Source organism: Erithacus rubecula, assembly GCF_903797595.1.
Source record: "Erithacus rubecula genome assembly, chromosome: 21".
Classification (NCBI taxonomy): domain Eukaryota; kingdom Metazoa; phylum Chordata; class Aves; order Passeriformes; family Muscicapidae; genus Erithacus; species Erithacus rubecula.
Window position 1 is genome coordinate 4,587,747 of NC_136673.1, and position 12,600 is coordinate 4,600,346.

The 12,600-nt window shown below is 45.8% G+C and overlaps 1 protein-coding gene across 2 annotated transcripts in view; it reads right to left on the minus strand.

Annotated features, from left to right (window-relative positions):
• Positions 1–10,845, minus strand: part of NUP214 (nucleoporin 214) — a 38,114-nt gene extending 27,269 nt beyond the window's left edge. For both annotated transcript variants that reach the window (XM_079324111.1, XM_079324110.1), the window contains exons 1-13: positions 10,741–10,845; positions 9,189–9,384; positions 8,364–8,515; positions 7,903–8,107; positions 7,361–7,431; positions 6,940–7,003; positions 6,585–6,688; positions 6,207–6,313; positions 5,998–6,064; positions 5,381–5,504; positions 3,399–3,560; positions 1,868–2,324; positions 413–588 (exon numbers count right to left, since the gene is read on the minus strand). In XM_079324111.1, coding sequence (XP_079180237.1) covers positions 413–588; positions 1,868–2,324; positions 3,399–3,560; positions 5,381–5,504; positions 5,998–6,064; positions 6,207–6,313; positions 6,585–6,688; positions 6,940–7,003; positions 7,361–7,431; positions 7,903–8,107; positions 8,364–8,515; positions 9,189–9,384; positions 10,741–10,782 — 1,927 coding nt within the window. In that variant the 5' untranslated portion in view covers positions 10,783–10,845. The remainder of the gene's footprint in view (positions 1–412; positions 589–1,867; positions 2,325–3,398; positions 3,561–5,380; positions 5,505–5,997; positions 6,065–6,206; positions 6,314–6,584; positions 6,689–6,939; positions 7,004–7,360; positions 7,432–7,902; positions 8,108–8,363; positions 8,516–9,188; positions 9,385–10,740) is intronic.
• Positions 10,846–12,600: the final 1,755 nt, after the last annotated feature.

Sequence of the window (12,600 nt, forward strand, 5' to 3'; positions counted from 1 at the left end):
CCAGTGTAAGAACACACCTTCCTCAGGTGCCTTTTCACTTCTACCCAACTTCTCTGTGACTAATTTGAACTCTAGTCAATGCAGGTAGAAAGTAAAGCACTGGTTAGTGCATCTGCCCAGAAACATTCATAATCAGAACACTGAAAAGGCCAGAACTTCTGGGCAAACTTAAGCAGCTGAATATAATTATTTCACATATGGCACTCTGAGAAATAGAGCACAAATGGAAAAACCACTCAGTTTCAAGACAAAGTGATTCACATCATGATGATGTGCCAATCAGGAGAGCCTCTGGAGCAGGAAAAGCAGCAGGGAAAATAAGAAAGAAGCCAAATGAAGCTCCCTGTGTCCTAAAATTTTTAGAACTCTTTTTACCATGCATTATTCCCAACAAGAGGGATCAGACTCCTACCTGTGGCAGGCACAGGGGATGAAGTTTTCAGTGGTGTGGCAGGAGGGGCTGCAATGGGTGTGGACTGGCTCAGAGAACCTCCAGGAGCAGTTTTGGAGCTGGTTGAGAATGAAAACATTGTGGAAGTGCATTGACCACTGCTGCTTGTGGGAGAAGAGGTATCTACAGCACCAAACCTGCAACAGAAATGAATGAGTGAATGAATAAATGAAAAATGAATGAGCATCCCCTGGGATCAGTAACAACTCAAGCTCCTGATAGAAAATCATTACTGTAGCTTCTGGAGATAGCAGGAAGAAACCATTCAGGATAATTTCTGAATACATGGAACAAAAAAGACTTCTATCTTATATCCTCCCATCAGCAAAAGCTAAATCCCAGCAAAAGGTACTACCCTGCTCCAAATGCACCCCATCATTTTGTTCCAACTATTGGAAATCTGAGCTGCCCTTCAGTGTCATCCTCAGAGTAAGGCTCAAACAAAAAGTCTGCAAGAAAATATGAATTCCTATTAATTTGCAAACTCAGCTCCTGAAGGCAGTCAATTTAAATATTCAGCTAATTCACTGGTGTATCATTTGCTTTATACACAAAATATAAAAAACCCTAAGAGCTCCCATCAGATTCTGGTGTAGTAAAGATTTTTCTAATTCAAAAATAATCATTTGAACCAACAGAAATTTCTTATGATGCATCTACATGAAATTTCAGCTTCAATTAACATAGCTCTGTCTTTTAAACCACTTTTTCTAAAAATAAAGAGCAAGTCTCAGGAGTTGGAGGGAAGAGGGAGTATATGACATCTGAGAACACTCAGAACACTCAATCCATTTTGCATAGTTTCTAATCAATATTAGTTTTTTTTCAGTCAGTGTGAATAAGCTTTGAAGATTGCAGGTTCTGTGTTCAGTGAGCAAGTGTTCATTTAAGAACAGAACCAAAAGGTCTGGCACCTTTTCTGCTGAACAGAGTGGCAAAGCAATTCATCAACTGTGGCTTCCTCTCAGGCTGGGGGTAAGGAACCTTCAACAAACTGTCAGAGAAACTTGTGCTGTCACCACCCCACTAGACAGAAGGGATTTCCCAGCAGCCCTTAGCCATGATTTGCATCAAACCAAAGCATGGAATCACTGTTTGATGCCTATGAAACAAAGATATAAACCCCCCCCCAAGTCTCTGGCAATTTATCAGTTTAAATTTTTGGCATTGTGCCTTGACTAGCACCATGCCCATGAACATAACCTCTGGCATGGGAAGCACTGAAGGTTTCCACAGCCACAACACTCTTGGATAAAGAGGGGCTTCCTCAATGCTTTCTTGGCAATGTGGAGAACTCTTGCCAGGGCAAAAAGCCAAACACCATCTTCAGAACTACCATACACTATATCACATGTACAATGCCTGCAGCAATTTAACAAGCATCCAGCCCCTGCATTCACTGCTGAATCTATTTACTTCTCATTGAGGTTCACTTTGACTGAAGAAGCTGAAGGTGTAAAAGATGACTTCTGAGCAGCAGGGGCTGTGGAGAGTGATGGCCCAGATGAGCTCTCTGCAGCTGGTTTAAAGTTCATGGACCCAAAAGGAAAGGAGGTGGCAGGAGCTGCTGTAGTGCTGCCTACAGAAACAGGAGTTATGGATGCCTTGGAAGAAGGAGAGGAGAAGGAGAATGTTGCTGCTCCAGTCAGAGCAGGAGTCTGGGCTTGCTTGGAGGCATCTGTGGCAAAGGAGTATTGTGGAGGATCACTGCCTGTGGAGCCAGGAGTCTTCACAGCTGAAGGCATGAAGGAAAAAGCAGCTGCTCCACTCCCTGCTGGAGGCTGACCTGAGGTGGGCACAGTGGGAGCAACAGCTGGTGCTGTGTCAGGCTTTAGAGAAGATGGAGGAGTGGTTGGACTCGTGGCAGTACTCCCTGCAGAAAGACAAATGGGGAAACAGGAGGCTCATCTGGCTGCACTGACTAATGGCAGAAGGTATTGCAAGGCCAAATCTACTTGATAGGGACAGCTCAGCACTGCTTCTCTCACTGGACAGTGAGGAAGAGAGATGGCAGAGCTGGGCTTGCAATCCCCAATCCCAGCAAATGATACAGAAACTGTAAAAAGCCACGATCAGTACAACAATCTGTTCAGATTAATGTTGTCTGCAGTTTTCTGTGAAAAAGCTTCACCTTCCTCCATTGATTTTGATGAGGTTCCTGCCATCTCAAATAAAATAAGCAGTCAGCATACAAGTTAGCCAGCACTGCAGGAAGGCAGGCTGCCAAACAATAGCATTCTGGCTGGGGAAGGAGAAGTAAATTTGGGCACAGGGAAGAAAATGGTGCATTTGCAATTACTTCTCCATGAATGCAGACAAGAAAACAATCATCTTACCTGCCTACATCACACTACAGGACAACACATCTATAACTCAAAACAAAACTACTTGTCTTCACCTGCTGACACAATTTTCACAGTGCTGAGGAAAGCTTTAAATAGGATTTAAATAGAATTTTGTTTAAATAGGATTTTGCTGCAGTCAAACATCCTAGTTCATATCACGACCCCCTGTGGCAAAATTATGGAGGAAAATCATCTCCCCTCTGAAGTGTGGAGGCCATGCTCAAAGCTGGGCAAAGAGCCTCTCAAAACTGCTTTGGCCTTGTTCTCCAAAGGCTGATTGCACAGGAAAATCTAAATGCACAGTCTGCAGAGTGCTTGAGATCCCACAAACAAACAGGTTTGAAGGTTGGACTCAATGATCTTAGAGGTCTTTTCCAAACTAAATGACTCAGTGACTTGGTGAACAGAACTAGGTAATTTCACACTGATACACAAAAGACAGAGAACAGTCCTGGGAGCTCCAAACACCCGAGAACTGCTCCCCATTATCATTATAAAAAAAAAATATGCTTTCTGTGACCATATGTGTGTCTGACTACTGAACTGACAGTATGACAAAGATGCACAAATCCAGTGCTCCCCATAGCCCTTGGAGCACTTACCTGCTGACTTTGGAACTCTCTCTCCTGCCAGCTGCAGTGGCTCTGGGGTCACAATAAGTGACCTGACTCCTGGGTTTTGGTTGATCATGTAAAATGGGCAAAGCACACCATCCGTAGAGAGCAGGATCAGAAGTGGAGCTGGAGCAAGGATCTTCTCATCACCTGCCAGAGACCACACATACAAATCCTGCAGTCAAAGCTCCTGTTCTGTTCCTGCTGGAACTGCCACCTTCATGTGACTTTCTCCACACAGTATTTCTCACATTTCTCCCTTCTTGCTTTCATTTGCATCTTTTTTCCCTTGCTTCTCTGTCAGTGCTTAGCTCTCTTTCTTTATTCTTTTGTATTCCTTTCTGTTCCTGACTTCATGTTTCTTAAAAGGGTTATTTTGACAATTGAATGTCATGTCCTGAATGACAAAGCCCAACTTTCACCCATCAATTCCTGTGCCAAGCTTTTTCAGGATTTGAAGAAGTCATTTTTCCTCACTGATACTTTGCTTCCTCCTTCAATTCCTTTCAGCAATCCCCACATTCCATTGGGTCTTGTCATCTCATTAACATTCATATGCATAAACTACAACATGGAATTGCTACATAGGAAGCTTTTTAACTTTAAAGAAAGCCAACATGAAACAAATATCCTTGTGATCTGAACCACTGATATAAAATACTTGTGTTTTATGCAGCTGCTTTGTGAGTCTGCTTCAGTACAAAAATTCTTAGCACAGTTAAAGGCCCCAGAACACACTTTGTATTTCTAAAATTCTGTAATGGTTTAATTGTGCTTAATTAAACACAAAAACCCAAACCCAACACAACTAGAGTGCAGGAAAAATCTGCTATAATAATGATGCTTCATTTGCCAGGCAGTGCAGTGGATGGGCATTTTTCTTTACTATTGGTTCTTCAGGAAAAGCATGCTAGGGAAAAGCAGTTTCCAGTCAGGAACAAGCTCCAGGACAGATAAAGGAACCTAAACTTGCTGTGAACTGCAAAGCCAATTAATGTGCAACCAAACCCTCGTGTCAGAACACAGAGAATATGTCTTCTCCAAAATCCTTTCTAAAAACTCTGAGGCAGCACAACACAGGCTTTAAAAAATCTGTCTTGACAGATTTCTTAATCCAGTAAGTGTACAGATTAACAGAGAAAAGGCTTCAAATTCAATTTGGCATTCAAGTACAACACTTGACCTCAATTCCCTGTGTAGGTTTTCTTTCAGGTAAAGGTCTCAGTTAACTGGCACCCTCCTGTGCTCTTCAGGAGCTCCTGACTGCAGTACCTTCCACTCTGCCTCAAGGCATCTCTATTTCCATCTGTCTCTGGCCTTCCACACAGAATTCTCAGAATTCACTAAGATACAACACAATAGCTCAGATGTAGCTTCAGACTTTGACAAGGTACTTTGAAGTGCCTTCAGGCAGCACAGAAGGTACAGCAATAATGCAGCTGAGATGTAGAGCACAGCAGGGTTTCAGCAGTACAGACCCTGTGCTTTAATGCAGAATTAAAACCTACACATTCACCTCAGCAATCTTTGCTGTTTCTGGCTTTGAAACCAACCCACTTTTCCCTTAGATCTGTGAAAATGTACTTGATACAAAACAGTTCTGCTAAAGGACATAAGTGACAAGAATAAAGAATACCACACGGACAGCCTGAAATCCCTGGTGTTAGAACACAACTCCTTTAAACTCACTAAAATCCCAGTTCTGGGGAACACAGACATAACTCAAGAGCTTTGTTTGCCATGTCTGTTGGTGTTGTATCCCAGGATGCTGAAAGCTCCAGGAAAGAACTGTATTTAACACTTTGCCACTGAAACCTTACATAGAAGTAAAGCCACGTGCTGTGGACTTGGTATAAAAACAGCAGGAGTGTCAGTCTGCCTTTCAGAATGATCTCCCAGAACTCTGAGCACAAATACCAAATATATTGAGATTTTTGGACTACTGCACAAGAAAGAGAAACAAGACTTACTGATCACAATGGGCATGTTACTGGTGTAGTCTACAGCAACACCAACAGGCAGAGTGTCATCACTTTTATCTGTCACAGGAAGTTCTGCTCTGCTCGAGTCCTCCAAAACCCATGACTCCCAGTTCTGCAAAAAGTAAAATTGCTGTTCTATCAGCTACTGCTTTCCTGTGACCAGCCTTCAACAGCTGAAACACCAGCTAGAGAGTATCAGCTAAAATTTGTCAGATTAGCAAATGCCAGAAAGATCAGGGTCCTGCACAGACTTGTGTGTGACTTCTCATGTATCACTAGATGTCAGGGGTCAGACATTTTTAATGCTTAACTTCAACTGATGACCTCACATCAATCACTTTATTATATTATCAAATTTTGAGACTGCCAAGTGAATAATGAAAAACAGACATCTGGTACTTGGCTCACAACACACATCTCTTGTTCATTTAAGAGTTAAGATTCTGTAGAATTTAGATGCTTGTTTACTTTTGGGATGTCTTAAAAAAAAAAACCATCATCTCATTGTATTCCAGGTCTTATATAGGTTATATTTAGAGAAAGAAAATGTTCATTTGCACAGATACAACACAAAATACATTCTGCAAATGGAATAAAAATATTACCTGATCCCCCTGCCTGGCAAGAATGCCAACTTCAGTGGAAGCTGCTGAAGCTGCCAGAACTAGATCCCTGTAAGCATGGACACAAACAGGTTAAAATTAACACTCCACTGCAAAGTCTACAAAAAGGAAGAACACAATCTATGGAGAAGCACTGACCCCTCAGACATGCACACCAAGGGAAGGAGCTTGCCATGATTCCTGCCACTCACCAGTCCTCAACAAAACTGAGGAAGTAATGATGCTGCCTCTCAGTGCAGCTTGTGTAGCAAGGCTCCATGAAATTCACAAACTTCTCTGGTCTCTTCTCTTCCTTTTTCTGTAAGATCAACATGGGTAATTTATCTTTCAATGTACAAACCAAGTAATCTCCCTTAAATCTGACAGTATCAGGGCACACCAAAACCACCAGAATTGCATCTCAGCAGAGAACAGATTACTCATTGATTTTCAGGTGGATTCTACTTCCTCCACTTAATCCCCCCAACCTGAATCTATGATTCACAGCAGTACCAAACTCAAATTCTGTGTGGTGCCAATGTCCTGAACAAGCCACAGACACTTGTGTGGTTGTGACTGCTGGCACTTACAGGCAATATGGCTATGACCACTTGTGGAGACATTTCCAGTGTCCCATCAGCCTCTGCATACACGATGGCAAAGACATATGTACCAATCCAAAGCACGTCCAAAACTGAAAGAGAAAGAAAATTAACCTCAGTCAGTTTTATAACACTTTCTTGTTGATTTTAACTGTGCACAGCACACAAATAGAAATGACAAATGGCAACTAACTCCTAAACTCCCAAGCTTAAGAATCACAGAAAATCACACTGAAATTTCATAAACAGTGCTATACAGCTGCTAAAACTAAAGACAAAGGGGGAAGAATCATTAAAATGCTTTTAAAGAGAAAACAAGTTAAAAAGTAATAAAAATATGTACCTTTAACAGGATTGTCTGAGTCATAAAAGGGAGGACAAGGGATTACTTTCTTCTCCTGTAGATTCTACAAATAAAACAATTCTTAAATACACAGAAAAGGCAACAAACAAATCCAGTTGCAAGTGCAAGTTTTGCAAAAAGCCCAGAGCAACTCATTCATTCTTTAACACTCATCATGGGTCACAATAAAATTCAGTGACCAGTGCAAACCTTAAACTAAACCAAATATTGGCCTAAGACACTTGAATATTACTGAAGCACTTGGATAGCATTACATGGCTCACACCATGTGCCACCTAATCAGATTTTGTAGTTTGTGATACAAAGCCCAACCAACCAAAAAAAACCCAACCCAAGCCAACAAAATATCACATTTCAAACTCCTGAAAAGTCATAAGGCCTTAACAGCACCAATACTTACAGGCAGATATTGCACCACGGTGCCATTTTGCCTCCCTGCAGCCAGTTGTTTTCCCTTTGGGCTCCAACACACTAGGCAAAAAAAAAACAACAGATAATTTCATTAGCACTAAGGAACTGGAGAGCTACAAGGCCTCACAAAAAAAAGGACCAATAAATTAAAACTGTTGTTTTTTCCACTGAAAAAAAACAATAATGAATCTGAGTCAAACAAGGAGTCATCCAGTCACGGAGAAGGTCAAAACCCAACAGGTGATGATGCTTATTTGCATGTTTTCCTGGAAATCAGTCAAGCCTGAGACAGCACAATCCACAGGTGGGCATGTTTGATAAGTCATAAGACTCAGCTGCTGCAATCAACTGGGAAACAGTAATTCCATTGCAACACATTTTCTGAGTCTCACTGAGTTCAAACCCTTCCCTTTTGTGAAGAATTTTAATAAGCCTCCTCCTGAGACAAACAATTTGTGTTTATACACCTCTCAATCAGTGTCTGCTCTTCAGTGCCCAGCATTCTGAGTGCCCTTCAGGGCTGTCACTCACCAGATGTGACAGCAGCAGAGGATGGCAGTGTGGCATAGACCTTCACAGAGTCTGTGACCTGCAGGACAGAGATGCTGCCATCGGACAGACACACGGCCACCATGGTGGGACTGGCAGGGTTCCACTTCAGGTCATTCACCATGGCTGCACTTCCTGAGTCCTTGGCCAGTTTGTGACAAGCAAATGCCTGTTTCTGCTGTTTTGCCTTTTAGGAAAGACAAATACACAAGGCAGTCAAAGTGGAGCACAAACCAAACTTTCCTGAAGTCATAGCTCAAAGAAGTTTTGATCTGCCTATAAATTAATGACTGATAAAAAGCAGATTTTGAGTTTATTGTGCAACTTCTCAACAAGACAACCCTCACAGACAGAAAATCCCACCCCAGCTACACCTTTCCTCTGCTGTATTCTGAAAAAAAAAAGCCCAAACCCAAGCCAAACCCACTTGGCACATGCTGTACCTGATTCAGGAATGTGCGGACATCAAAAAAGCTGATGAAGGACCCGACCTCAGTGGACATCATACAGACAGACAGGGTGAGATTGTCACAGCTCAGAGCCAGGTGCTGCATAGGAAACTTCATGGGAACCACAGTACCTTGAATATTCTCCACTTGAAACACAAAAGGAAAGGAAGATGGAATGAAGGGGACAAAGTTAAATAACAAGAATTGTTGCTCTTGTAAAACAATACAACAGATTTATGCAATAATCCTCAGTCCCAGGAACAGCAGCTATCAAAGGTAGCACATAGAAAAACTGAATGAAAGCAAATCCCTTCTTCTCTATCAATATAATCTTGGGAGTTGCCAAATTTCTAAGAAAAGAAAATTCCACTTTCCTTCCTCAGTACCCCGAGTAATAACAAGTGGAAATGTTTTTGGCTTTATTTATGTATGTGTGCTTTTTTTACACAGAGTGTAATAGTTACTAAGGAGAATAAAAACCATTTTGCACCCAGGTGGTGAAGCAGGGGTTGCTTCCCCTCTCCAGGTCAGTCCTCTAGTCAGAGTGGGTAACTCAGTGTGAAAACTCCCTCAGTGTGTGCCTCCACTCACACACATCCCTGATACATGCACAGGCTCACAGCTCAAAGAATGGCTACCAACCCAGCAAAGAATGGCTACCAACCATTCTTCCTGCCTCCTCACATAAGAAAATGTGGCAATTCAAATGCCTGACAGAGAATGGCAAGAACTGCAATGCACCAGAAGCCAAGAGCTCCACGTTGTAAATCCCATATAAACATGTGTCTGCCAAACCCAAGAGATTTAAGTGTCCCTTACCAATTTTATTGGGATCTTCTCCCAGCTGTTTCTGCATGATAAGATCTCTGGTGTGGAAGATCTGCAGGCTGGTGCCTCCACCAGCAAAGACCAGCCCATATTTGTTGGACACAGCCAGGAGGCTGGAGCGCTCTTTGGGGAGATCATCAGGAGTATCAAAGATGCGAACCTTCTTCAGAGCTCTGAACTGAAAATCCTGTTTGAGAGAATTGGGAAGTAGCTCTTCACATTTTACTTTGGCTCCTCTAAGTGCAGGAGCCTGTCCATGAGAGCTGCAAATCCCTGCCACACACCCAGGCAGCCTCTGGCCACTCCATCACATTTTCTGTCTCATCCATGAAAGACTTGAGATCACACCACTTTTTTTTTTTTTTTTCCCATTGGTTTAATCTCACTTGTACCCAGTGCTTGTGTTCATAAAATCTGCCTGGGACATCTGACCTCCTCAGAAGCACACCAAAACCAGCCAAGTGATACAGAGGAAAAGGAATAAAGAAAAGATGGGACAGGACTGAACAAAACTTGCTGACCTACATGCCAGTAACTCCAGGCAAGCACCTGAGTTATTCCCAAAAACTGCCACTAAATAAGTACATTCTTGCAATCTGAGGAGAAGGTAGGAACTCAGAAACTTCTGCAAAACAATTACCCTGTTTCTGAGGGCAGAAGGCAGCTGTCCAAAGACCCATAACCACTCCAGGAATCAGTTCCCCCATGTCCCTTCTTACCCAGCCTGACAGTAACACTGGGTGGCACAGACAGGCTAGGCTGGCAGAACACAGCAAAACTCCAGCTCACACTGCCCCACAGCCACACATCTCCAAACCAGGAGATTGCCAGCACAAGGCATGCTAGCAGGATAATTTAGAAACATATCATTCTTCTTCCAAAACAAGGTTATTCCAACTCTCTTTCATCCCTGAAACTGCTCGAGACCAGGCTGGATGAGGCTTTGAGCAACCTGGTCTGGTGGAAGGTGTCTCTGCCTGTGGCAGGGGTAGGAACAAGATGAGCTTTATGGTTCTTTCCAACCCAAACCATTGTGTGATTCCCTCTCCAGGCATTAAACACCCCGCTACACCAAGGCCATGCCAGCTTCCCTTTTCCACCCCACAGGCTTGTACCATACTATGCTAGAAAGTCCTCAAGTACTTGAAAGTCCTCAAGATTGCCCAGAAAGGGTGTGGAGTGTCCCTCACTGGAGATTCCAGACCCGTTGGGACGCAATCCTGTGCCGTGTGCTCCGGGGCCAACCAGTCTGAGCAGGGAGGTTTGGCTGGATGATCCACCCTGGGATTCTGTTCCACAAACACTGCAAGGATGTCTCAAAAAGCCCCGCCATATCCCGAGCCGAGCCCCCCGGTTTGTCACCGCCACGGTCCCAACCAAGCCCCCCTCAGAACCCACCGCCTCTGCCAGCCCAGGCCGAGCCTCCTCCAAGCCCCGCTCCCCTCCGGCTCCAAGCCAAGGCCCCCCGGCCCGAGTCAAACAGCCCGTCAAGCCCTTCCCCGTGCCGCACTGCCCCTCACCCCCCGCTCTCCCCGTGCCTCACCTTCATCTCCCGCTCGGGGATCACGTCCATGTCGTCCCCCATGGCGGCCCCGCGGCCGCGGTCCCGCCGCCCGCGCCCCGCCGGGAGAGCCGCGCGCCGCTTCCGCTTCCGGCGGGGCCGCTCTGGCCGCCGCTCTCGCTGCCCCGGGTCCTCCCGCCGCGCCGGGTCCTCCCGCCGGGCCTGCCGCGAGCAGCTGTGCCTAATGAACCCCCTTTGCAGAGTCAGACTGGAAAAATCTCTGAAACCATCGAGCCCAACCTGTGGCTGCGCACCACCTGGTCACCCAGCCCTCAGCGCTGAGTGCCGTTCCTTGAACGCCTCCAGGTGCGGTGACTCCCCCTCCCTCTCCGGCAGCCCCATGTCTAATCACGCTTTCTGTGAAGAAATTGCTCGCAATGTCTAACCCGAATCTCCCCTGGCCATGGTCAAGGCTGTGTGTTCCTGCCCGGATTTTTCCACACGTTGTGAGGCGCTGGGAGCCGCAGAATGCCCGTGCTCTGCCCGAGCCCAGGGATGGACAGAGCCAGGGATGGACAGAGCCAGGGATGGACAGACCCAGGGATGGACAGACAGAGCCAGGGATGGACAGAGCCAGGGATGGACAGACAGACCCCAGGGATGGACAGAGCCAGGGATGGACAGACAGAGCCAGGGATGGACAGAGCCAGGGATGGACAGAGCCAGGGATGGACAGAGCCCAGGGATGGACAGAGCCCAGGGATGGACAGAGCCAGGGATGGACAGACAGAGCCAGGGATGGACAGACAGACCCCAGGAATGGACAGACAGAGCCAGGGATGGACAGAGCCCGGGATGGACAGACAGAGCCAGGGATGGACGGACAGAGCCAGGGATGGACAGACAGACCCCAGGGATGGACAGACAGACCCCAGGGATGGACAGACAGAGCCCAGGGATGGACAGACAGAACCAGGGATGGACAGACAGAGCCCAGGGATGGACAGACAGACCCAGGGATGGACAGAGCCAGGGATGGACAGACAGAGCCAGGGATGGACAGAGCCCAGGGCTGGGCTGACCCCAAGGATGGCTCTGTCCCTGCCAAGCCGTGGTCGATCTGGCAGGCAGCTGCTCCACCTTGGCCATGGCCTTTGCTGCTTTTCCCATGCCAGAGATCCAGTGTTGCTTCAGGTCTCAGGATCCACAGAAACTCCTGGGTTGCAGGGGATGCTAAAGGATCCTTAAATAGAACTCCTGACCCTGCCCAGGACAACCCAACAATCCCACCCTGTCCAAACACTCCTGGAGCTCTGGCAGCCTCGGGGCTGTGCCCATCACCTTCTGGGGAAAGAACCTTTTCCTAATTCCAACCTAAACCTCCCCTGACACAGTTTCATGCCTTTCCCTCAGGTACAATCCTGCTCCCTTGGGAGCACAGGGATGCTCTGGGTCAGCCCCTGTGCAGCTGCAGTGTGGGGTGGCTGAGCTGCAAATATAGAAGCTCTTTGAGCTAGAACAGCCTCATTGTGCTCCAGGATCACACAAAAGCAGAATGTGCAGGCTTGATCACACCAGGACCTCAATTTCTTTACTTGTCCAAGTTTTGAGGGGTTCAGCTCTCACTCAGACAGAATGCCATCACTCAGCCCTTTGGGGACACTTTGAGAAGGGCTGTTTCCATCTCTAGCAGGTCATTCTCTTTTTCCAGGACCAAAAAGGACAAGGATTTCCACAGAGACAAGAAATGATGGCTTTGGGCAGTGACCTGAGCTGTGGCAAACCACATCCAAGTCTCCCTTGTGTAATATGCCTCCTTTATTTTCTAACTGAACAACAGCTCCAACACACAGAAAGAAAAGCAGGTGCATTCCCAGAGGCTACCAGGCAGCAGAGAGCAGG